Source organism: Nerophis lumbriciformis, linkage group LG08, assembly GCF_033978685.3.
Source record: "Nerophis lumbriciformis linkage group LG08, RoL_Nlum_v2.1, whole genome shotgun sequence".
NCBI lineage: Eukaryota > Metazoa > Chordata > Actinopteri > Syngnathiformes > Syngnathidae > Nerophis > Nerophis lumbriciformis.
The window spans coordinates 12,796,163-12,822,850 of record NC_084555.2 but is presented as its reverse complement, the minus strand read 5'-3'; the positions used below and the strand labels follow the sequence as shown (position 1 = coordinate 12,822,850).

General features: G+C 39.5%; 2 protein-coding genes across 7 annotated transcripts in view; one reads left to right on the top strand and one right to left on the bottom strand.

Moving 5' to 3' along the window:
• Positions 1-19,798, top strand: part of nt5e (5'-nucleotidase, ecto (CD73)) — a 38,583-nt gene extending 18,785 nt beyond the window's left edge. The window contains exons 8-9 of the mRNA XM_061969239.2: positions 2,241-2,441; positions 17,826-19,798. Coding sequence (XP_061825223.2) covers positions 2,241-2,441; positions 17,826-17,989 — 365 coding nt within the window. The 3' untranslated portion in view covers positions 17,990-19,798. The remainder of the gene's footprint in view (positions 1-2,240; positions 2,442-17,825) is intronic.
• A 1,005-nt stretch (positions 19,799-20,803) lies between these two features.
• Positions 20,804-26,688, bottom strand: part of LOC133611487 (sorting nexin-14-like) — a 71,155-nt gene continuing 65,270 nt past the window's right edge. For 3 of the 6 annotated variants that reach the window (XM_061968311.2, XM_061968313.2, XM_061968315.2), the window contains 4 exons: positions 25,525-25,620; positions 25,342-25,433; positions 23,213-23,269; positions 20,804-20,985 (listed from right to left, as the gene is read on the bottom strand). In XM_061968311.2, the coding sequence (XP_061824295.1) occupies positions 20,947-20,985; positions 23,213-23,269; positions 25,342-25,433; positions 25,525-25,620 (284 nt within the window). In that variant the 3' untranslated portion in view covers positions 20,804-20,946. Of the gene's footprint in view, positions 20,989-23,212; positions 23,270-25,341; positions 25,434-25,524; positions 25,621-26,688 lie in introns of all 6 variants that reach the window. The other 3 variants (XM_061968310.2, XM_061968312.2, XM_061968314.2) reach the window with 1 other exon arrangement.

Below are 26,688 nucleotides of genomic sequence, written 5' to 3'. Positions count from 1 at the left end.
TGACACTTTATGTGTAGTGTTGGAGTTGTCCAACTTTTTGTGTCTGTAAACGCATCACTGGCTAAGTGCCATATGTGCATGTGTTGGCGCAAGTGAGAAAGAGCGAGCGGCTGCTGTTGATATAACAAAGTTGCTTTTGGTCTGGTTTGTACTGCAGAAAATGACCAATTTTGCTAGATATCATTTTTTTACTAATGTTTTGGTGATGTGTTTATGGCCGACAAAGAGTTTTGCTCAGTAAAGTGATGGATGGAATTCACGTCCTCAAAGCGTCTCGACAGACATTACAATATTTGAACAATGATGACGAAAACTGTTTTCTCTGTCGTGTCCGTGTGTCGAAAATTGTTATGCGCTTATTTTTTTAATTTGATTTTGTGCGTGGCATAGATTTGCCGTGCGCAGAGGACGCTTGAGCAGTGCGCAACTGCACAGGCGCGCACCTTAGAGGGAACGTCGCACGCAACTGTACGTTTTGTTTTCTTTCACATTTGCTTGTAACAGTGTATGTGCCCGCACAATTTTTTTATCTTAAAATTCATCCCATCCATACATTTTTCTACCGCTTGTCCCTTTCGGGGTGGCGGGGGGTGCTGAAGCCTATCTCAGCTGCATTTGGGCGGAAGGCGAGGTACACCCTGGACAAGTCGCCACCTCATCGCAGGGCCAACACAGATAGACAGACAACGTTCACACTCACATTCACACACTAGGGCCAATTTAGTGTTGCCAATCAACCTATCCCCAGGCGCATGTCTTTGGGGGTGGGAGGAAAGGAGGAGGGAACCCACGCAGTCACGAGGAGAACATGCAAACTCCACACAGAAAGATCCCGAGCCCAGGATCGAACCCAGGACCTTTGTATTGATGTTCGTAGTAATAAATAAATAAGTAATAAACTATTGACAAAGCCCAAAAGATTAACAAAGCCTAAACTATCCTCCAACATCAACTCATACAAACAAGAGATAGAAGGGGCTGTGAGGTGTTGTGAGGAGAAAAATCAGATTTTAAATGTAAAAAAACTGAAGGAGATAGTTTTTGATCCCAAATCTGTGAGGGATCACAGCCGATGATTATCCATGGGGAGAGAGTGGAGCAGGTGTCCTCCTATAAGTACTTGGGTATTTGTTTTGATTCCCAGTTAACTTGGGCCAACCAAGTTGACTCTGTTTGCTCCCATATGAACCAGTTTCTAAGGAGGCTCAGGTGTCCACGGTGAATCTGTCATCCGTTATGGCATCTCCGCATGGTTTGGAAATCTGTCTGTCCAACTCAAAACCCAACTTCAAAACCTTATCAAGAGGGCTGGTAAAATAATTGGCATGCAGCCCCCTTGGTCCCTTCCAGAAATATTCTTCAAGACCGTGAGGAAGCAGGGTCTTATAATCACCCTTGATCCACACCACGCACTTCATAGTGAAATTGTGTTGATGCCAAATGGTAAACGGTACAGAACAGTCAACATAAAAACTCAACAAGTATAGATTTTCCTTTGTCCCACTGGCAATCAAAGCACTTAACAAGAGAAAACTATACTGCAATAACCGGATGCAATAATAAGGAGTGCAATATTGGGATAGTGCAATACGGGAGGTGTGCAATACGGGGGGAGTGTAATGTCTGATCTCATAACTAACTGATATATCTGCGCACTGTTCACTGTCGTCACTGTACTGTCGGATGAACTGTATGTATGTATGTACCGTATTTTTCGCACCTGCCGAAAATGCACAATAAAAAAGGAAAAAAACATATAAGTCGCACTGGAGCCCGGCCAAACTATGAAAAAAACTGTGACTTATAGTCCGAAAAATATGGTATGTATGTATGTAAAACACTGTGTCTTGATGTCCAAGACAAATTTCTCCTCGGAGACAATAAAGCTAATTATTATTATGATTATTATTATTATTAAATATGATTAGAACATTTTACCATTATGTTTGTCTTCAATTACAGTAAGCTTCTCCTAAACACTTTATTTTACACACTAACATTTTTTTTTTTTTATTGACATATATACCATAATAATATTGTACCGTGGGATTTTGATACCGTTACATCCCTAGTTTTAAATGCAGATTAAAATCATCATCGCCCCACTTTAAAAGGTTGCTGGACATCAAGGCCAATCCAGAAAAAATAACACCCTCTTTGGGTCACTACCATAACTTTTTCTCACCCTTCCAGCTTTCCCTTTTCTGTTACTAAAGATCCTATATCTCTTCCATGTGCAGGAATCCAAGTAGAGTACGACTTATCAAAGCCAGCAAACCAACGGGTGGTTTCCTTATCGGTGCTCTGCACCAAATGCAGAGTGCCAAAGTACGAGCCGCTAGACCTGAAGAAGACGTACACCGTGGTCACGCCTTCCTACCTAGTGGCCGGCGGTGACAGCTACAACATGATCAAGGAAGAGATGTTGAAGCACAATACAGGTAAGCCCACATAATGCTTTACTGCGACATCAACTCATTAAAAACACCGAATTACGGCAACTTTCATGACATTGTGATTTATGTTGTCCGTGCTATATGGCAGATATTATTAATGACTGGTTGGAAGCGATATTCCTTTAATTATATGACATCTGCACGCATATGCACAAATGTGAGCAAGCATACTCTGTGGAATAGTTGGAGTTTCTATTATGCAAGGTGTAGGGATCTAACGATAAACATTATTAATGACAACCGCGCTAAAACTCCCAGCGGTTAGTGTTATCGTTTTAAATTAAAATTATTGAAAAACCATGATTGATAACTGCACTTACAGTCGTGGTCACAAGTTTACATGCACTTGTAAAGAACATCATGTCATGGCTGTCTTGAGTTTCCTATCATTTCTACAACTCTTATTTTTTTGTGATAGAGTGATTGGAGCACGTACTTGTTGGTCACAAAAAACATTCATGAAGTTTGGTTCTTTTATGATTTTATTATGGGTCTACTGAAAATGTGACCAAATCTGCCGGGTCAAAAGTATAAATAAAGCAATGTTAATATTTGGTTACATGTCCCTTGGCAAGTTTCACTGCAATAAGGCGCTCACCTTTTCTCCTCCAAAAATATTGCTGGGTATTGTGGGCAAACAGCTACATTTTTGTTTCATCTGATGACAGAACTTTCCTCCAGAATGTCTTATCTTTGTCCATGTGAGGTCAGATGAAACACAAATTGAGCTGTTTGGCCACAATCCCCAGCAATATGTTTGGAGGAGAAAAGGTGAGGTCTTGAATCCCAGGAACACCATTCCTACCGTCAAGCATGGTGGTGGTAGTATTATGCTCTGGGCCTGTTTTGCTGCCAGTGGAAAAAGGAGGATTACCTCCAAATTCTTCAGGACAACCTAAAATCATCAGCCCGGAGGTTGGGTCTTGGGCGCAGTTGGGTGTTCCGACAGGACAATAAATCCAAGCACACGTCAAAAGTGGTAAAGGAATGGCTAAATCAGGCTAGAATTAAGGTTTTAGAATGGCCTTCTCAAAGTCCTGACTTAAACGTGTGGACAATGCTGAAGTCCATGTCAGAAAACCAACACATTTAGCTGAACTGCACCGATTTTGTCAAGAGGAGTGGTCGAAAATTCAACCAGAAGCTTGCCAGAAGCTTGTGGATGGCTACCAAAAGTGCCTTATTGCAGTGAAACTTGCCAAGGGACGTGTAACCAAATATCAACATTGCTGTATATATACTTTTGACCCAGCAGATTTGGTCACATTTTCAGTAGACCCATAATAAATTCATAAAAGAACCAAACTTCATGAATGTTTTTTTGTGACCAACAAGTATGTGCTCCAATCACTCTATCACAAAAAAATAAGAGTTGTAGAAATTATTGGAAACTCAAGACAGCCATGACATTATGTTCAACTGTATAAACTCACACACCGACTAGCGCTAGCTCGCCAGCCTAAATGCTAACATGAAAACAAGAGACGTCTTTCCCCATTAGGAAATGACATACCCCAATAAACACATTGCTGTCTGAGCAACTAAGATATCAAATTATGTACAAACCCCATAAACCAGTGAAGTTGGCACATTGTGTAAATCGTAAATAAAAACAGAATACAATGATTAGCAAATCCTTTTCAACTTATATTCAATTGAATAGACTGCAAAGACAAGATACTTAACGTTCGAACTGGAAAACTTTGTTATTTTTTGCAAATATTAGCTCATTTGGAATTTGATGCCTGCAACATGTTTCAAAAAAGCTGGCACAAGTGGCAAAAAAGACTGAGAAAGTTGAGGAATGCTCATCAAACACTTATTTGGAACATCCCACAGGTGAACAGGCTAATTGGGAACAGGTGGGTGCCATGATTGGGTATAAAAGCAGCTTCCATGAAATGCTCAGTCATTCACAAACAAGGATGGGGCGAGGGTCCCCACTTTGTGAACAAATGCGTGAGCAAATTGTCGAACAGTTTAAGAACAACATTTCTCAACCAGCTATTGCAAGGAATTTAGGGATTTCACCATCTAAGGTCAGTAATATCATCAAAAGGTTCAGAGAATCTGGAGAAATCACTGCACGTAACATTGAATGCCCATGACCTTGGATCTCTCAGGCGGTACTGCATCAAAAAGCGACATCAGTGTGTAAAGGATATCACCACATGGGCTCAGGAACACTTCAGAAAACCACTGTCAGTAACTACAGTTTGTCGCTACATCTGTAAGTGCAAGTTAAAACTATTATGCAAAGCGAAAGCCATTTATCAACAACACCCACCGCCGGTTTCGCTGGGCCTGAGCTCATCTAAGATGGACTGATGCAAAGTGGAAAAGTGTTCTGTGGTCTGACAAGTCCACATTTGAAATTGTTTTTGGAAACTGTGGATGTCATGTCATCCGGAACAAAGAGGAAAATAACCATCCGTCTTGTTATTAGCGCAAAGTTCAAAAGCCAGCATCTGTGATGGTATGGGGGTGTATTAGTGCGTTGGTAACTTACACATCTGTGAAGGCACCACTAATGCTGAACGGTATATACAGGTTTTGGAGCAACATATGTTGCTACCCAAGCAACATTATCATGGACGCCCCTGCTTATTTCGGCAAGACAATGCCAAGCCACACTGGTCTGCCTGTAGTCCAGACCTGTTTCCCATTGAAAATGTGTGGCGCACTATGAAGCGTAAAATACCACAACAGAGACCCCCGGACTGTTGAACAACTTAAGCTATACATCAAGCAAGAATGGGAAATAATTCCACCTGAAAACCTTCAAAATTTGGTCTCCCAAACGTTTACTGAGTGTTGTTAAAAGGAAAGGCCATGTAACACAGTGGTAAAAATGCCCCAGTGCCAACTTTTTTGCAATGTGTTGCTGCCATTAAATTATAAGTTAATAATTATTTGAAAAAAAATATATGTTTCTCAGTTCGAACATTAAATATCTTGTCTTTGCAGTATGTTCAATTGAATATAAGTTGAAAAGGATTTGCCAATCGTTGTATTCTGTTTTTATTTACGATTTACACAACGTGCCAACTTCACTGGTTTTGGGTTGTGTACATTGAACCTACAGGATGTGCTACGCTCTATATACAGAGAGTACCAGACGCAGGTGTCTATGACAGGAAGTGAACTCGCGTGACGTCACATAAACCAAAAGTGAAGCAACGTTTACAAATTTACATGGAAAAAGATAAACATATTTAAACACTCCAATGTAAATAATAATACAATACAAATTAATATGGCTCGTAGGAAGCCAGAAGAACCTTCAATGTTTCTTCTTCCAAGAAAGTAAATTGTGTGTAAAACAGAGAGGTTCTTTAGAGTGGCCAAAGGTATAGAGGACACAGCAGCAGTTGTCTTCTGTTTAGTGCAGGGGTGTCAAAGTCAAGGCCCGCTGGCCGGATTAATTATCTACAGCCCCTGGGATGATATTTGAATAGTATTAGAACCAGCCTGCAGGTTTGCACGCACCAATACTCCATCAGTGTTGGTCCTAGGAATTTTCAAAATGGGGTCCCAGGGACCCCATCGTCATAAAAATGGGGTGCCACAGTAAATTTTTGGGGTCCCACTTTTTTGTAACCGTTTTGAAAACAAATGATAAATGTATGCATTATCATGTTATATCTCACATTCTATATTGTGTTTTTTTTAAAAAAGGTTCTTTTCCTCTTTGGTCTGGAGGACACGACGTCCACAGTTTCCAAAAACAATTTGAAATGTGGACTCGTCAGACCACAGAACACTTTTCCACTTTGTATCAGTCCACCTTAGATGAGCTCAGGCCCAGCGAAGCCGATGGCGTTTCTGGGTGTTGTTGATAAACTGTTTTCGCCTTGCATAGGAGAATTTTAACTTGCACTTACAGATGTAGCGACCAACTGTAGTTACTGACAGTGGGTTTCTGAAGTGTTCCTGAGCCCATATGGTGATATCCTTTACACACTGATGTCGCTTGTTGATGCAGTACAGCCTGAGGGATCGAAGGTCACGGGCTTAGCCGCTTACGTGAAGTGATTTTTCCAGATTTTCTGAACCCTTTGATGATATTACGGACCGTAGATGGTGAAATCCCTAAATTCCTTGCAATAGCTGGTTGAGAGAGGTTTTTCTTAAACTGTTCAACAATTTGCTCACACATTTGTTGACGAAGTGGTGACCCTCGCCCCATTCTTGTTTGTGAATGACTGAGCATTTCATGGAATTTACTTTTATACCCAATCATGGCACCCAATTTGCCTGTTCACCTGTGGGATGTTCCAAATAAGTGTTTGATGAGCATTCCTCAACTTTATCAGTATTTATTGCCACCTTTCCCAACTTCTTTGTCACGTGTTGCTGGCATCAAATTGTAAAGTTAATGATTATTTGCAAAAAAAAAAAATGTTTATCAGTTTGAACATCAAATATGTTGTCTTTGTAGCATATTCAACTGAATATGCGTTGAAAATGATAAATGTATGCATTATCATGTTATATCTCACATTCTATATTGTGTTTTTAAAAAAAAAGGTTGTCATAAACGTTACTTACCGTATTTTTCGGACTATAAGTCGCAGTTTTTTTCATAGTTTGGCCGTGCTCCAGTGCGACTTATATGTTTTTTTCCTTCTTTATTATGCATTTTCGGCAGGTGCGACTTATACTCCGAAAAATACGGTAATTCATTACAAAAATAATACAAAAGAAAACAAATTGTTTTGCATAAGTAAATTTATTCAGTTTTATTCACTTTCTTCTTTCTTTCATGGATCTAAACTTTACAGCTGCCGGTACTTTTTTCTATATTTTTATTTTATTTTAAGAATGTGTTTGTTGTATTTCTAGCCAAAGTAAGACAAAGAAAACAATCTGAAGTTGTCTTTGTTTTTTGGTTTTAATGCCATGATTTTAATAGTCCGGCCCGTGTGTGCACAGACTTTCCTCCATGCGGCCACTGAGCTAAAATTAGTTTGACACCCCTGGCTTAGTGGGTTTATTCACAATCCGTGGTCAAGCTGTGTAAAGTATGCTGTGGCATTAACATTGGGTTATAAGGAGGAGTCAAATAAGGAGTGGGGAAAAACATGTTCATATGTGGCAGCGTCGTAGAAAGTTAACACGCAAGCCTAACTGCTCTGTCACACTGTAAACAACAACGGTGCGTTTAAGGACCACTGAAGAGAGTTGGACGCCACAACGCCTGCCAAAACACAGTCAGTGAAGCGTAAGAAACACAAACATGCAAATTAGTGGCCTTTCTAAGTCTGTCTATTTTAGTTTTTTTTTTATACAACTTTGTTAAAAGAAGTTTGTTTATGTACTTTTTGAGCACATTGGACAATAATAGTTAAGTGATCATGGTTACAAAAACAGTGATGTGAAATTCTCACATCGTTACATGCCTCGCAAGGTGACATGTCATAACTGGCCAAAAAAAAAATACCGTATTTTCCGCACTATAAGGCGCACCTAAAAACCTCAGATTTTCTCAAAAGCTGACAGTGCGCCTTATAATCCGGTGCGCCTTATATATGGACCAATATTGAGCCACAACAGGTCTCGCAACTACGGGATGCATAACGTAACCCCAGACTCTACTGTAGCGTCTATTCTATGCGCCTTATAATGCGGTGCGCCTTATATATGAACAAAGTTTTAAAATAGGCCATTCATTGAAGGTGCGCCTTATTAATCCGGTGCGCCTTATAGTGCGGAAAATACGGTATGTATGGCGGTCAAAGTCCTTTTTTACCCCTCTCCTGGATTCTCCCAGGTTTACATGGCACGGTCCTTGCAAAGTAGGTAAGGAAGGTGAAATGCTTGAAACATGATGCATTCAGGGCATCGCATGCTTGAAACGTGATGCATTCAGGGCAGAATGGCGCTTATGTGGCTTCCTCTCACAGTCCAAAAAACGGCTGTCCCGAAAGACCCTAAATTACTATACAGTAGGTGGAGATGGTTGATGGCCGCAGTCCAAACCAGAAATGGGTTTTCACTTTTGAATTGCCACCCGCAGATAAAAACAGGGAAAACGCTCGGCTCCAAAGACGTGGGCAGAGTTATTGGCACCGACCAAAAGCCTGATCACACCATAAGAGGAAATAATAGAAAGATGCATTGGAGGATGAGACCGTTCTCACTTTTTTTGTTATCAGCCATTTTTGGGATTCATTTCCCAGAGGACTGGCAATGCTGGCTTTGTGTGAATAAATGCTATATTTTAAAAGCTTTGGGCCCTATTCTCCCGTTTGCGTGTGTTTTTACAAGCTTAAAGTAATGCACTTCCTTTTGTACTCTCCCATCCAGCCGGCACATAGTAAGACAGGCAAAAGTGCAGAAGGCGGGCTCGTTTCTAATGAGGCGGACTTTGCCGTGCCACATTTTTTTGAGCTGCGTGAAAATCATGCAATGTGGAGTTTTGAAATCCATTAAAAAATGACACTTTAAATTTGAAAAGGCTGTATATTACGCCAGGCTGTTCTACTGTAGATGTACAGTCGCGGTCAAAAGTTTACATACACTTGTAAAGAACATAATGTCATGGCTGTCTTGAGTTTCCAATCATTTCTACAACTCATATTTTTTTTTGATAGAGTGATTGGAGCACATACTTGTTGGTCACAAAAAACATTCATGAAGTTTGGTTCTTTTATGAATGTATTATGGGTCTACTGAAAATGTGACCAAATCTGCTGGGTCAAAAGTATACATACAGCAATGTTAATATTTGGTTACATGTCCCTTGGCAAGTTTCACTGCAATAAGGTGCTTTTGGTAGCCATCCACAAGCTTCTGGTTGAATTTTTGACAACTCCTCTTGACAAAATTGATACAGTTAAGCTAAATGTGTTGTTTTTTTGACATGGACTTGTTTCTTCAATTTTTGTTTCATCTGACATCACATGGACAAAGATAAGACCTTCTGGAGAAAGTTCTGTGGTCAGATGAAACAAAAAATTAGCTGTTTACCATGAATTGATTTACGTGGACCCCGACAGTTGAAAAACGTATTTGGGTGTTACCATTTAGTGGTCAATTGTACGGAAAATGTACTGTACTGTGCAATCTAATAAAAGTTTAAATCAATCAAAAAAAAGTTTGGCCACAATACCCAGCAATATTTTTGGAGGAGAAAAGGTGAGGCCTTTAATCCCAGGAACACCATGCCTACCGTCAAGCATGGTAGTGGTAGTATTATGCTCTGGGCCTGTTTTGCTGCCAATGGAACTGGTGCTTTACAGAGAGTAAATGGGGGCAATGAAAAAGGAGGATTACTTCCAAATTGGTGGGTGTTCCAACAGGACAATGACCCCCTAACACACGTCAAAAGTGGTAAAGGAAACCAACAAATGTAGCTTAACTGCACCAATTTTGTCAAGAGGAATGGTCAAAAATTCAATCAGGAGCTTGTGAATGGCTACCAAATTGCCTTATTGCAGTGAAACTTGCCAAGGGACATGTAACCAAATATTAACATTGTTGTATGTATACTTTTGACCCAGAAGATTTGGTCACATTTTCCTTCGACCCATAATATTGATTGATTGATTGAAACTTTTATTAGTAGATTGCACAGTACAGTACATATTCCGTACAATTGACCACTAAATGGTAACACCCGAATAAGTTGTTCAACTTGTTTAAGTCGGGGTACACGTTAATCAATTCATGGTACAAATATATACAGGTAAAAGCCAGTAAATTAGAATATTTTGAAAAACTTGATTTATTTCAGTAATTGCATTCAAAAGGTGTAACTTGTACATTATATTTATTCATTGCACACAGACTGATGCATTCAAATGTTTATTTCATTTAATTTTGATGATTTGAAGTGGCAACAAATGAAAATCCAAAATTCCGTGTGTCACAAAATTAGAATATTACTTAAGGCTAATACAAAAAAGGGATTTTTAGAAATGTTGGCCAACTGAAAAGTATGAAAATGAAAAATATGAGCATGTGCAATACTCAATACTTGGTTGGAGCTCCTTTTGCCTCAATTACTGCGTTAATGCGGCGTGGCATGGAGTCGATGAGTTTCTGGCACTGCTCAGGTGTTATGAGAGCCCAGGTTGCTCTGATAGTGGCTTTCAACTCTTCTGCGTTTTTGGGTCTGGCATTCTGCATCTTCCTTTTCACAATACCCCACAGATTTTCTATGGGGCTAAGGTCAGGGGAGTTGGCGGGCCAATTTAGAACAGAAATACCATGGTCCGTAAACCAGGCACGGGTAGATTTTGCGCTGTGTGCAGGCGCCAAGTCCTGTTGGAACTTGAAATCTCCATCTCCATAGAGCAGGTCAGCAGCAGGAAGCATGAAGTGCTCTAAAACTTGCTGGTAGACGGCTGCGTTGACCCTGGATCTCAGGAAACAGAGTGGACCGACACCAGCAGATGACATGGCACCCCAAACCATCACTGATGGTGGAAACTTTACACTAGACTTCAGGCAACGTGGATCCTGTGCCTCTCCTGTCTTCCTCCAGACTCTGGGACCTCGATTTCCAAAGGAAATGCAAAATTTGCATGGTTGGGTGATGGTTTGGGGTGCCATGTCATCTGCTGGTGTCGGTCCACTCTGTTTCCTGAGATCCAGGGTCAACGCAGCCGTCTACCAGCAAGTTTTAGAGCACTTCATGCTTCCTGCTGCTGACCTGCTCTATGGAGATGGAGATTTCAAGTTCCAACAGGACTTGGCGCCTGCACACAGCGCAAAATCTACCCGTGCCTGGTTTACGGACCATGGTTTTTCTGTTCTAAATTGGCCCGCCAACTCCCCTGACCTTAGCCCCATAGAAAATCTGTGGGGTATTGTGAAAAAGAAGATGCAGAATGCCAGACCCAAAAACGCAGAAGAGTTGAAGGCCACTATCAGAGCAACCTGGGCTCTCATAACACCTGAGCAGTGCCAGAAACTCATCGACTCCATGCCACGCCGCATTAACGCAGTAATTGAGGCAAAAGGAGCTCCAACCAAGTATTGAGTATTGTACATGCTCATATTTTTCATTTTCATACTTTTCAGTTGGCCAACATTTCTAAAAATCCCTTTTTTGTATTAGCCTTAAGTAATATTCTAATTTTGTGACACACGGAATTTTGGATTTTCATTTGTTGCCACTTCAAATCATCAAAATTAAATGAAATAAACATTTGAATGCATCAGTCTGTGTGCAATGAATAAATATAATGTACAAGTTACACCTTTTGAATGCAATTACTGAAATAAATTAAGTTTTTCAAAATATTCTAATTTACTGGCTTTTACCTGTACAATGTCATTCACCTTCTTATCACCTCCTTTATTTCACATTTATCCAACAAAGTCTGAGTGTTAAGCAGCTCAGGTCGTTCATACTGCTCTGTAAATACGTGTAAGAGTCCATCCACTTCTTGTAGCTTCGCGTATCAAAAGGAAGTTTGTAAAAACTAATAATCAACAAACCATATAATAATTTAAAGACTGTGACCAAGTAAAAATACTGCAGTGTCGACAGTTCCACTGATCAGCGTTCAAAGATGACCCACAAAAATTCCTGCAAGTCGAAAGTCCATTTCGTTCCTCTTTCTCTCAGTTGTCAAGTATTTCGTAATAGAAATACACAATAAATGGTAAAAAAAAACAAGTCGTCTAGTTTTCTGTAATGGCGGTCGTGTGTTTGAAAAACAAGTTTTAGGAACGCCCCCCCACTGTGTTCAACCAAACAGCGTTCGACAGCACTAGCTGGCTGAGGAACTGAATCTACCTGGGTAGTTTTTGGTGGGAAAACACAGGCGGAACTTGATTTACCCGGGTAAATGGGAAAATTCCTGTAAAAGTTTCTGCAGTACAAAAAAAAAAGCCTTTATTTTCACTTGTTATTATAATCACCCTGATGTTATTTGTGATGTTAGGCCCTGTCTACATTAAGCCGGATAACTCCTTAAACGAATAATTATTTAGCCTAAGCATCGTGTCAGCCACACTACACTATCGTTTAAGATTCCCCTCCTTGGATCATTTGTTGCACGGGTAAGTGCGCCGTGTATTTCTTGAATCTCTGGCTTTGTATGGACTAGGGATGTCCGATAATGGCTTTTTGCCGATATCCGATATTGTCCAACTCTTTAATTACCGATACCGATATCAACCGATATATACAGTCGTGGAATTAACACATTATTATGCCTAATTTGGACAACAAGGTATGGTGAAGATTAGGTACTTTTAAAAAAAAATTAATAAAATAAAATAAGATAAATAAATTAAAAACATTTTCTTGAATAAAAAAGAAAGTAAAACAATATAAAAACAGTTACATTGAAACTAGTAATGAATGAAAATGAGTAAAATTAACTGTTAAAGGTTAGTACTATTCGTGGACCAGCAGCACGCACAATCATGTGTGCTTACGGACTGTATCCCTTGCAGACTGTATTGATATATATTGATATATAATGTAGGAACCAGAATATTAATAACAGAAAGAAACAACCCTTGTGTGTGAATGAGTGTGAATGAGTGTAAATAGGGAAGGGAGGTTTTTTGGGCTGGTGCACTAATTGTAAATGTATCTTGTGTTTTTTATGTTGACTTAATTAAAATAAAAAATAAAAATTAAAAAAACGATACCGATAAAAAAAAGATACTGATAATTTCTGATATTACATTTTAACGCATTTATCGGCCGATAATATCGGCCTGCCGACATCTCTAGTATGGACTCATCGATCGTTTACAAACCGAGTTCGGAGAGGAAGTGACGTCAGAAAGAACGCGCCACAGCCAGCTTCATAACAACCTGTTTTCACTCGGAGCTAACCACTAGAAAGATAGAGACGAGTCATCCAGACATGCCCGTGTTTCTCCTTTCTCTACATGTACGGACGCTTGTGGAAATCACACATGAATACCTTAAGACAAAGCGATTGCAGCTATTTGGGATACAACACTTTTCAGACGGCAAGATAACTTTCCAATGTCCAGGTCAGCTGTGATTCTACTTAGCGAAAAACTTTGTCCATTTGTCGAAGGATAGACAACGAGAATGCGGGCTCCCGTGGATGTGATTAAAAAAAAAAAAAGGTAGCGTGTGCTTTGTATTACCTGGCCATTGAGGGAAGACTACGAAAAACATCGGATGAATTTAGACTGGCAAAGCAGACTGTATCAGTTAATGTCCGCCATGTATGTCGTGAACTCATCGTCTAGGTCCAGATTATATAAAGTCACCAAAAATGAATGGACAATGAAGGTGAAGGCAAAAGAGTGAGGAGTGTCCTGACCAGATATCTAGTTCCCTAGATTGATTGATGTAAAATGTTCTTTATCACATTGTTTACTTTCACGTGTCCAATAAAGATTGGCTGAGATAGGCTCCAGCACCCCCCGCCACCCCAAAAGGGACAAGCGGTAGAAAATGGATGGATGGATGATGTCTCAGGTGTGATTCACTACAATAGGGCCCCACAGCACACTGGATTCCAGTTAATTGAAATACCACAACTAGGGATGTCCGATAATGGCTTTTTGCCGATATTGTCCAACTCTTTAATTACCGATACCGATATCAACCGATACCGATATATACAGTCGTGGAATTAACACATTATTATGCCTAATTTGGACAACCAGGTATGGTGAAGATAAGGTCCTTTTTTTAAAATATTAATAAAATAAAATAAGATAAATAAATTAAAAACATTTTCTTGAATAAAAAGAAAGTAAAACAATATAAAAACAGTTACATAGAAGCTAGTAATTAATGAAAATGAGTAAAATTGACTGTTAAAGGTTAGTACTATTAGTGGACCAGCAGCACGCACAATCATGTGTGCTTACGGACTGTATCCCTTGCAGACTGTATTGATATATATTGATATATAATGTAGGAACCAGAATATTAATAACAGAAAGAAACAACCTTTTGTGTGAATGAGTGTGAATGGGGGAGGGGGGTTTTTTGGGTTGGTGCACTAATTGTAAGTGTATCTTGTGTTTTTTATGTTGATTTAATAAAACAAAACAAAACAAAAAAACGATACCGATAATTTCCGATATTACATTTTCAAGCATTTTTCCTAGCGGTGCATCTCTAACCACAACACTGGATATTGTTCAGATAAGTTACATTTAATGCAAGAACTTGCACACAAAGCAACACTGGAGGTGACTATGACGTGCGCTTTTTCCGCGCATGCGTACTAGGTCGCGTTGACGGAGGAGGGGAGGGGGTCTTAAACGACCATTGTGTGTGTGTGTGGACAAGGATAAGGTTAGGTGGGATTTACCCTGGATAACCTCAGCCGACTTAGGGGCCTTAGTGTTCGGGATTTCCTTTTTAAAGAGGGAAGTTATCCCAGGTTAATTATTTCATTTTGTTATGTCCAAATAAAGCAAGGAGAGAAGAATTGAAGTTTAACTATTTATTTTACAAAATGGAGTAAGTACAAACATTGGCAATACCAGCGCTGGAGAAAAGCCCGAGCTCTATAAAGTCCGGCGCGTTCTCCCTTGATGGTCCCTCTGTTCATGTGATTTTTGTCCATTCTGCTACCTATCCCAAGCGGAGTCGCTTAAGCTTTAGCCCAAAAAGTTAAACTCTGTGTGTATGCTTTTGACATGCACACACACACACACACACACGTCCGCTTCCCATCATCGAAACTAGGGATAAATGCGCAAAGATACAAACACAGGGTGGGAATCATTGCATTTTTCGTTCCTCGAGCAGAAAGGAGTACACACAGCATGACTCCATCCTGACACACAGTAACAATTTCCTCTGTGCATCATTAAAGTTTGTCTCAGCCTATTTCATTCTGCTAAGGTGGAAAATATTCCTCTTAACATTAGGAATTATGTGTACCCATGACGTGTCAGGGTGGGCTCCAACAGCTGTTTGAGTGTTTTTGTGTGCTTGCAAGGAGGAGCGTGACAACAGAGTAAGTGTAAAAAAAAAAACTGAATCAATTGATAGACGCTACATTATATATGTATTTTCTACAAAAGAGTCACATGTTCACAAACAAAAATGTTGCTGTTTGGCAACAATACCCAGCAATATGTTTGGAGGAGAAAAGGTGAGGCCTTCAATCCCAGGAACACCATTCCTAAGCATGGTGGTAGTAGTATTATGCTCTGGGCCTGTTTTGCTGCCAATGGAACTGGTGCTTTACAGAGAGTAAATGGGACAATGAAAAAGGAGGATTACCTCCAAATTCTTCGGGACAACCTAAAATCATCAGCCCGGAGGTTGGGTCTTGAGCGCAGTTGGGTGTTCCAACAGGACAATGACCCCAAACACATGTCAAAAGTGGTAAAGGAATGGCTAAATCAGGCTGGAATTAAGGTTTTAGAACGGCCTTCCCAAAGTCCTGACTTAAACGTGTGGACAATGCTGAAGAAACCACCAATTTTGTCAAGAGGAGTGGTCAAAAATTCAACCAGAAGCTTGTGAATGGCTACCAAAAGTGCCTTATTGCAGTGAAACTTGCCAAGGGACATGTAACCAAATATTAACATTGCAGTACATATACTTTTGACCACATTTTCAGTAGACCCATAATAAATTCATAAAAGAACCAAACTTCATGAATGTTTTTTGTGACAAACAAGTATGTGCTCCAATCACTCTATCACAAAAAAATAAAGAGTTGTAGAAATGATTGGAAACTCAAGACAGCCATGACATTATGTTCTTTGCAGGTGTATGTACACTTTTGACCACGACTGTGTATATACTACGTTACCTTATGTTTAGGTTACAAGCCTCAACTTCTCTGTGCTAGCGATCCCGCCTCCACCCACAGAGACAAGAGAGTTAACTGTTTTTTTCACTCCGCTATAGCTAGCTCAAAAACTTATCGGTGGATTTTGATTAAACTTTCAGAAAATTTCGTAAAATTGAATAAGGAACAAACGATTAATGATTGGAGCTGATTTTTTTTCTAAGGATTTCTCACTATTGGGAGACTTTTTTTTGATTGATTGATTGAGACTTTTATTAGTAGATTGCACAGTGAAGTACATATTCCGTAAAATTGACCACTAAATGGTAACACCCCAATAAGTTTTTCAACTTGTTTAAGTTGATTCATGATACAGATATATACTATTTTCATAATACAGTCATCACACAAGATAATCATCACAGTATATAAATTGACGGGGCTTGGCGGAGGTCTGCGCCCTGAGTGCTTTTTTAGTTTAAAGGGGAACATTATCACAATTTCAGAAGGGTTAAAACCATTAAAAATCAGTTCCCAGTGGCTTATTTTATTTTTCGAAGTTTTTTTCAAAATTTTACTCATCACGCAATATCCCTAAAAAAAGCTTCAAAGTGCCTGATTTTAACCATCGTTATAAACACCCGTCCATTTTCCTGTGACGTCACATAGTAATGCCAATACAAACAAACATGGCGCATAGAACAGCAAGCTATAGCGACATTAGCCCGGATTCAGACTCGGATTTCAGCGGCTTAAGCGATTCAACAGATTACGCATGTATTGAAACGGATGGTTGTAGTGTGGAGGCCGGTAGCGAAAACGAAATTGAAGAAGAAACTGAAGCTATTGAGCCATATCGGTTTGAACCGTATGCAAATGAAACCGACGAAAACGACACGACAGCCAGCGACACGGGAGATTTAATTTATCTAACCAACGATTGGTATGTGTTTGTTTGGCATTAAAGGAAACTAACAACTATGAACTAGGTTTACAGCATATGAAATACATTTGGCAACAACATGCACTTTGAGAGTGCAGACAGCCCAGTTTTCATCAATTAATATATTCTGTAGACATACCCTCATCCGCTCTCTTTTCCTGAAAGCTGATCTGTCCAGTCCAGTTGGAAATGCATCTGCTTTGAGTGTCGCAGGATATCCACACATTCTTGCCATCTCTGTCGTAGCATAGCTTTCGTCGGTAAAGTGTGCGGAACAAACGTCTAATTTCTTGCCACTTTCGCATCTTTGGGCCACTGGTGCAACTTGAATCCGTCCCTGTTCGTGTTGTTACACCCTCCGACAACACACCGACGAGGCATGATGTCTCCAAGGTACGGAAAACAGTCGAAAAAACGGAAAATAACAGCTGATTTGACTCGGTGTTTGAGAAAATGGCGGATTGCTTCCCGATGTGACGTCATCGCTCCGAGAGTGAATAATAGAATGGCGTTTAATTCGCCAAAATTCACCCATTTAGAGTTCGAAAATCGGTTAAAAAAATATGTGGTCTTTTTTCTGCAACATCAAGGTATATATTGACGCTTACATAGATCTGGTGATAATGTTCCCCTTTAAGCTACGTTGTGTGCAGTTTTTAAGCTATTTCTAATGACTCGCTTATTTAAATGTTTTTGTTTTTTGTCTTGCAGGGGATATGGACATTTCGGTTTTGTCCAATTACATCAGAGAAATGAAACGCGTCTACCCAGCGGTGGAAGGGCGGATCAAGTTCAGGAACTCTGCGGTACTTGCGGCCCACGGCCTCCGCCCACTGCTGCTGAGTTTATGTCTGAGTCTGGCATTCTGGTTATGAGGCATTTAGGAGACTGCGGGTAGGTTTTTATCCTCAGGGCAAATTCAATAGCCAGCCACGCAAAACGTCAGGGCTGATTTATTAAATATGTTCCTTATATTTCTTGAATTTGAAGTGGGATATAGTTATTTCCACCAGGCATGTATTATTTGACACGTAGTTGCTAAGCCTGCACTGCACCACACAACCCTGCACTTTCTGTGCTTCCATGCAGTCGTGTCACGCACATTTAAAGGCATTGGTGGCTGTGACTTATGATGATTAGGACCAATTGTTCTACGTCGCCTACAGTTTACAAGAAAATGGACGCGAGTTAGCAGTTAAAGAACATTCCATTATAATTTAAAAAAATATTGTGTTTTATTTCAATCATTGCATAAATTACTGAATAGATTATGTTAAGCCATTAAGTATTCGAGACGCTTGTGATTAAGATTTATTCATATTTGTTGTAACAGAAACTCTCTCCCAAGGATTAGTGAGTTTTGGTTTTTTTTCGTAAAAAAGGAGATTATTATGCCCATAATTTTATATCAACGCGAGAAATATATGTTGTGTGAGTTTGTTTAATCACATTTGCAGGAGTAATTGTTGTACCTGCACATAGTTACACTTTATGCTACTCAATATTATTTAATGAACTATTCATGGATTATTACCATGAATTGATTTACGTGGACCCCGACTTAAACATGTTGAAAAACTTATTCGGTTGTTACCATTTAGTGGTCAATTGTACGGAATATGTACTGTACTGTGCAATCTACTAATAAAAGTGTCAATCAATCAATCAAAGGCTAGAGTTCTATATCAATATGTTCACTGTTTATTGTGTTTCTTAACCCTCGGGCCAGGGCTCATTGTTGGGCCGCAAATGCCCCCTAAAGGGCCGCCTTTAAAAAAAATAGTTTGTCAGCTGTGGTCCGTATGAGCCACAGCGGTACTCAGTTGTAATACCCTTTTCCACCTCTTGTGGCAGTAATGACAATCTCAATCTCAGCTCTGTCGCAAACAGAAGTCTGGAGCCTAAGTCATAGAGAAGTTTCTGAAGCGCAAAAATTATGACTAAAGTGGTGAAGTTGTATTTTCATTTGCACTTAAATTTTATTGACAGTTTAGGTAAGAAACATATTATGTACCGTACTTTTCGGACTATAAGGCGCACTTAAAATCCTTTTTTCCCCCTCAAAACTCGACAGGGCGCCTTATGTAAGGAATAAGTTTGGTTGAGCTTACCCACCTCAAAGCAATTTTATTTGGTACATGGTATAATGATAAGTGTGACCAGTAGATGGCAGTCAAACATAAGAGATAAGTGTAGGCTGCACCGTTTCATGTGCTTCAACATACGAGTATTATTATGGTGTGTATAAGGTAAAACATTATTATCTGGCGTTTTGTTTTGCAATATTATGCAAAAGCAACTTTTCTTACCTTATGGTACCTGCTGATCTGTATTTGGGATCTGCATAAATCCTGTAAATTTGCGTGCGTCCGCCTTTGTAGTCGATAAGCTTCTAATGTTTCTCTATCTTCTTGTTATGGGGCATTCATCATCCGCTGTTGCCATTTCTAATATAAAGTAGTGTAAAGTTCTTACTTATATCTGTCAGTAAACTCGCCATGAAAGCGCTAAAACATACCGGTGTAGTGAGTTTACATTATTCACCCAAGGAACTTTAGTTATTAGAGAGTTCTGGTCGGACGTTTTTTCACGGGACACACTTCCAGTGTGGTTGTTTCCGGATGAGGAGATGCTGCGCCGTTATTGATTACCGGTACTGAATGTCATTAAAACAGTTAGCGCCATCTTTTGACACTTCTTCCACTCCCGTCCTTGCACGCTACACCGCTACAACAAAGATGACGGGGAGAAGACGCTGTCGAAGGTGAGCCACGTAAATAAGACCGCCCGCAAAACGGCGCATCCGGAAGAGACTGTCAGAAAGCGGCTTGAAGATGATCTGTAAAACATAATCTATGCAACATTTTGACCAAAGAACCACCATTACATGTTATGTAGACCACAAGGAAGGGTTTTACATTTAGAAAAAAAAAATAATAAGACTCCTTTTTGCGCCCTATAATCCGGTGCGCTTTATATATGAAAAAAGATCAAAAATAGACCATTCATCGGCAGTGCGCCTTATAATCCGGTGCGCCCTATGGTCCGGTAAATACGGTAGTTTATTTTAGCACAACATAATTGTATGTACATTTATTTTTCATTAGTTATTTGAGTGCTTTCTTATGCAGTATTTTTGGTTAGTACTAATTTTTCTCATTAACCTGACCTAAGGTTAATTAATGTGTTAAATAAATAATATGTGTGATTACCACATGGTTTTACACAACTTTACAAGGTTGTGAACTGTAAGTAGGTTCAGGGGCGCCGAAAAGGGGGGGTAAAGGAGACGGATTCTAGGGGCCCATGATGGAGGGGGGCCCAGAGAGGCCCCTAATGATGATGAAATTATAATACAGAAAAAAATAATGACACTGTGTTGGGGGCCCTGTAAAGATTATTTTCATGGGGCCCAAAATCCCTCGCGGCGCCCCTGAGTAGGTTAGATATAATTATTCAATTTGTTTAAAATCAAGAGTACAATTTCTAATTCAGTGTGGGACTCGAGGTCAAAAAACCCTGGTTTAATGCAGTTTGAGCAACTTTGGGTGAATAATTTGTATTGTAGTTTTATATTGGTTGATTTGGTGTAGATTATTACACCTGTTTTACAACAGGGTTTACTTTGCTCACCAATGGTCACTTTAATCTTGAAGTATTTGAATTCAACATTTCTGACATGGCAGTGCAACAGTGTTATATATGTCTTTATTTTACATAATAAAAGTATACATACTGTACACCAGAACAATAAGACCAACATAGGTCTTTGTGAAAGTACAAGTGCCTTAGTAGTGTCATTAATTAGTGTGTTTGTGTCAGTAGTACCAGTTCACATCCAGGGAGCATTGATGGAAGACTCCTTCTGCAACTGCTGATAGGAAAACAAATACAAACACAGTATGAGAATTAAAAATAAACATTTTCAAAACTCTAGAAATTTTAAAATATTTGTTCATGATTTTCCAGCATTTAAGCATTGTTTTAAATCACATTGTTATCCAGTTATAGACTCACTTTACTTAAGGATGCTGTTTGCAAACTTGCTCAGTTACATTTTTCAAAGTAAAAAATATAAAAATAACACCATTGGCTGGCTTGTGTTACCATTAGTGGTTTAACAGAACACATTTTCCTTTAAACGGTCTATATTTTTCACATTTACTACGGCCCAAATAAAATGATTGGGGTTTACGGCATGCAAAAGCAGTCTGAGAGAAGCAACGAACAATTAGCAGCCATGTTTGTTGTTATGATAAAATATACATTTAATGACAACTAACACTAAATATCCAAATAACTATTATAAGTTAACACCCAAAGCTAAAGCATGTGCATTACAACTTAGAAGCCGGAAGAGGGCGGGATATACTGTGCAAAATACATTGGAAAGTTAACACCCTCTAGACCAGGGGTGTCAAACTCATTTTAGATCGAGGACCACATGGAGAGAAAACTACTCCCAAGTGGGCCGGACTGGTGAAATCACGGCACGATAACTTAAAAATAAAGTCAACTTCAGATTGTTTTCTTTGTTTAAAAATAGCACTTTATGAAAATGTACAAATCATAATGTTGTTGGGGTTTTACACTTACATGTTGCGTTTAATAGTATTCTATTTTTGTTGTTATTTATATTTTCTGAATAAATTATGTGATAATGTTCATCAGTCAACTTATTGGTGTTAATTTTCAATCCATCAAAATAAAAAAAGTATAACAAAATCAAATTACAGTACGTTATTTATGTAGTATGATAATTTTCCTCAACTGACGTATCATCTAAGACGGTGTTTTTCAACCTTTTTTGAGCCAAGGCACATTTTTTGCGTTGAAAAAATGCGGAGGCACACCACCAGCAGACATCATTAAAAACGAAACTCAGTTGACAGTAAAAAGTCGTCGCAATTGTTGGGTATGACTTTAAAGCATAACCAAGCATGCATCACAATAGCTCTTGTACTGTCACCACCTGTCACATCACACCCTGACTTATTTGGAGGTTTTTGCTGTTTTCCTGTGTGTAGTGTTTTAGTTCTTGTCTTGCGCTCCTGTTTTGGTGGCTTTTTCTCTTTTTTTGGTATTTTCCTGTAGCAGTTTCATGTTTTCCTTTGAGTGATATTCCCTGCATCTACTTTGTTTTAGCAATCAAGAATATTTCAATTTTTAATCCTTTGTGGAGACATTGTTGATTGTCACGTCATGTTCGGATGTACATTGTGGACGCTGTCTGTGCTCCACAGTAAGTCTTTGCTGTCGTCCAGCATTCTGTTTTTGTTTACTTTGTAGCCAGTTCAGTTTTAGTTTTGCTCTGCATAGCCTTCTCTAAGCTTCAATGTCTTTTCTTAGGGGAACTTGCCTCTTGTTAATTTTTGGTTTAAGCATTAGACACATTTTACCTGCACCCTGCCTCCCACTGTTTCTGACATCTACAAAGCAATTAGTTACCTGCTGCCACCTACTGATATGGAAGAGTATTTACATGGTCACTCTTCTTTGAATGACTCTTACCATAATATGTTACGTTAACATACCAGGCACGTTCTCAGTTGGTTATTTATGCGTCATATAACGTACACTTATTCAGCCTCTTGTTCACTATTCTTTATTTATTTTAAATGGCCTTTCAAATGTCTATTCTTGGTGTTGGGTTTTATCAAATAAATTTCCCCAAAAAATGCGACTTATACTCCAGCGCGACTTATATGTTTTTTTCCTTCTTTATTATGCATTTTCGGCCGGTGCGACTTATACTCCGAAAAATACGGTAAGTAAAAAGGCAGAGTATACCCTGGACAGGTTAAGTTAGTCAACAGCCAGTCACAGGGCACATACATAAACAAGGAACCATTCACACTCACATTCATACCTATGAACAATTTAGAGTGCCCAGCTCATCTAATGTGCATATTTTTAGAAAAAGGTAAGAGGCCACAGTTCCCGGACAACATGCAAAACGCCACACTAAAGATATCCAAACAGTCCTGTGAAGCAAACATTCTAACCACACCTCCACCGTGCGGCCCTAGTCATCTATTTTGATCAATTTGTCAGAATATAATTAGACATTGTTAGCAGTGAAACTTGCATTTGGTTACCTTGTTTAGCTCAGGAAAAAGCTCTTGAATGGCGATATCCAAGAGAACGTAGGTCAACTGAGGACAGCAGAAGGGCATTGAAAAAGATTAGAAACTGTTACAGTATTCAAAACAAGGCACAAAAGAAGAATTGCGTAGATTATTTTGGGACATTGTACAAACATTTTGGATGACCACATTCCATGTGTCATCCTCCTCCAGAGACCCATCTGACTAAAAGAGCCACTATTTACTAAAGCTATACAGGGCCAGCCCTTGGCTTTAAACACTCTATGCCAGGGGTGGGCAAACTTTGTGGCTCTGGGACCACATTGGCTTTTACAATTTGACAAAGCATATCTGTTGAAACTAAGAGTAGACTTCTCAGACATGGGGTATTTAATTATAATACATACATTCTTAACAATATCATATTAGGACATACAAAAAAAAAAAACATTAAAATGGTATTAGAGTTAACACTTACATTCTCTTTTAGTGGGAGCAGTGTTGTTGGTCACCCTTTTTTTTCCCAGTGCGTTGAAGTCTAGTATCAGTTTTGTTGTGGTAGTTGTCAAAACAGATCTTTGCTCAGTTCTGCTGTAATATTTGGCGGCCCAGATGTGGCCCCCCAGGCCGTAGTTTGCTTATCCTTGTTCGATGGGGTTGTTTAATCAGGTGACACAACAACAACAACCGCAAAGTGTAGTACTGAAGTGACTGGTCGCCACATGATTATGGCGACCAGTCACTTCAGTACTACACTTTGTGGTTGTTGTGGTGTTACCTGCAGAGTTACCTTAGGTGCAGTCAGCCCTCAAGACCCTAAACCATGGGTGTCAAACTCTGGCCCACGGGCCAAAATTCCACTTGGCCCTTGAGGCGATATCAAATTAACACTAGAGCTGGCCCGCCGATTATATGCAATCCAGTCCAACGAGTGCTGGCCCAGTCACATAATATGTGCGGCTTCTGCACGCAGACACACACACAAGTGAATGCCATGCATACTTGATCAACAGCGATACAGGTCACACTGAGGGTGGCCGTATAAACAACTTTAACACTGTTACAAATATACGCCACACTGTGAACCCTTTGGAGCACTAACTCTTCCGGGACGCTACAAAATACACCCCCCGCTACCACCAACCTCCCCACACACCTTGTAGCGTCCCGGAAGAGTTAGTGCTGCAAAGGGTTCTGGGTATTTGTTCTGTTGTGTTTATGTTGTGTTACGGTGCGGATGTTCTCCCGAAATTTGTTTGTCATTCTTGTTTGGTGTGGATTCACAGTGTGGCGTGTATTTCTAACAGTGTTAAAATTGTTTATACAGCCACCCTCAGTGTAATCTGTATCGCTGTTGATCAAGTATGCGTTGCATTCACGTGTGTGTGCGTACAGAAGCCGCACATATCTCGTGACTGGGCCGGCACGTTGCTAGAATGGATGAAAAGCAGACGTGACGACAGCTCGTAGAGCACGTTAAAGGCAGTGCCTTTAAGGCACGCCCCCAAGACTGTGGTCCGGGTGGACTACGAGATATAATGACTGATGAACACCTTCGTTCGATAATGAAGGTTGCCTCAGCTCAAAGCCCTGACATTAATGAACTAGCATCCCAGAAAAGATGGCAGGTATCTGGCTTGGGCACATCAGATTAGATCAGTGTGTTGCAAACCGAGCAGTTTAAAGTCCTGAATGGTTGGTTTATTCATTGTTATTTTATTTTCAAATTTATTAGCCTGTGGAAAAAGTTAATGTTGATATTTACCTCAGAAGGCTGCAAATAGAAAAGAGGCATTATATTTTTATTTAAATTGTATTTGATATGCCATTGATATTTTTTTTAATTTTTGGATCCCTATTAAAAGGTTAATTTGTTCAACCTTGTCCCGCGGCTTTGTTCAGTTTTAAATTTTGGCCCACTCTGTATTTGAGTTTGACACCCCTGCCCTAAACTGTTACACTGGTAATATTAAATACCGAAATTGGGCGACAAAAAAATCTTGTTTAGGTCCACAAAAAGCCTCGGTTCGGGCCTGCGGCTATACGAAGTCCATATTTTCATGTAGGGTGCATGCTCTTCTGCAGTGAGGTGAACAGGAGATGAGTCACGCATGTGATGGCATGGAGGCGAGTGCTGTTACCTGCTTGTTGACAACTGGCTGCTGCAGCCCATCAAAGAGAAGACATACACCTTCATACTTGGCCTCTTCTCCGATACATTTTCCCAGAAGGTCTAAAAGATAAATGGTTTTTCAATTGGCGGCCACCTCTTAAAATGTGTTTGTGTCTTGTGAGGGCGGTGGGAGAGCTGACAGGAAAATTACCTGGAATGTATCTCATCATCCCTGCAAATGTCCTCTTCTCTCTTCTCTGCTTATCCTGAGCAGACCGAGGTGGACTGCTCTCACAGAAAACAGCATCTATGGGAGGCATATTATACTTCATTTCTTTTTATTTGTCCAGTGTCATACATTCATTTGTGACTGCCTATTCTGTTGAAGGCCACATATCTCAGCTGGAGTACACCTTGGACTAGGACAGGCTCATATAGACAAGCTACTATTTACACTCACATTCGCACCAATGCACAATACATGTGTTTTGAAAGTGGAAGGAATACATTTGTCCATTAAAATGTTCCTATTACTTATTTTAAATTTACATTTTTAAAACTTACAATTAATATACAATTTTAACTGTTTATTTGATTATTTTTCTATTAAATCTGAATGGTTTTTACACAGTTTCCCTATATGTATTTCCTACATTTATTAATAATATTATTAGCATTATACTACTGTATTTTTTTCCAAAATGAAAACAATATTTATTAACATTTCACTTTCTTTTTTTTCTCATCCTCCCTTTATGTGCAGAGTTCAGATTGTATTCAAAGATGGGCAAGCTACTTGGAAAATGTAGCAAACTAAGCTCCCAGTTACTTTGCATAAATGTAGCTAAACTACAGGGGAATCTATCCCTGGAAAATTGTAGAAGGCTACACTACAAGTTACAAGGCGATAGTAGCTCGCTACATCAAAGCTACATATATTTATAATATCTATGTTAATGTATCTAAGAGCGTACAAATGTCCCCAATCAGTACATATCTTGTACTATTAACTATCTGTCATTTAGCTGACAGGTAGTTACCCTACAACTACCTCTAGGGGTCCCCGCACCCCACTGTATGTATTTATTTTAGTTTGCCTTTTCTTTGGCCCACCCTTATAATATTATTCATTTTCTCTACCTACAGTAAAAAACAGCATCTATCCATATCTTGACAAAAAAAACAACAATAACTTGTGTGTTTGGGAACAGTTGGTAATGGTTATGTGCAGTAAAACTTTTCATGAACTCAACTCACCTTAATGTGTGTTCCTAAATTTTTTGTTCCACGTCTTAGAGGAAGAGAGCAGTTATGATTTTTTGCTTAGAGTGTAAGCAACTAAAAACTAAGGTTTGGGGCGTTGTTTTCTCTATTT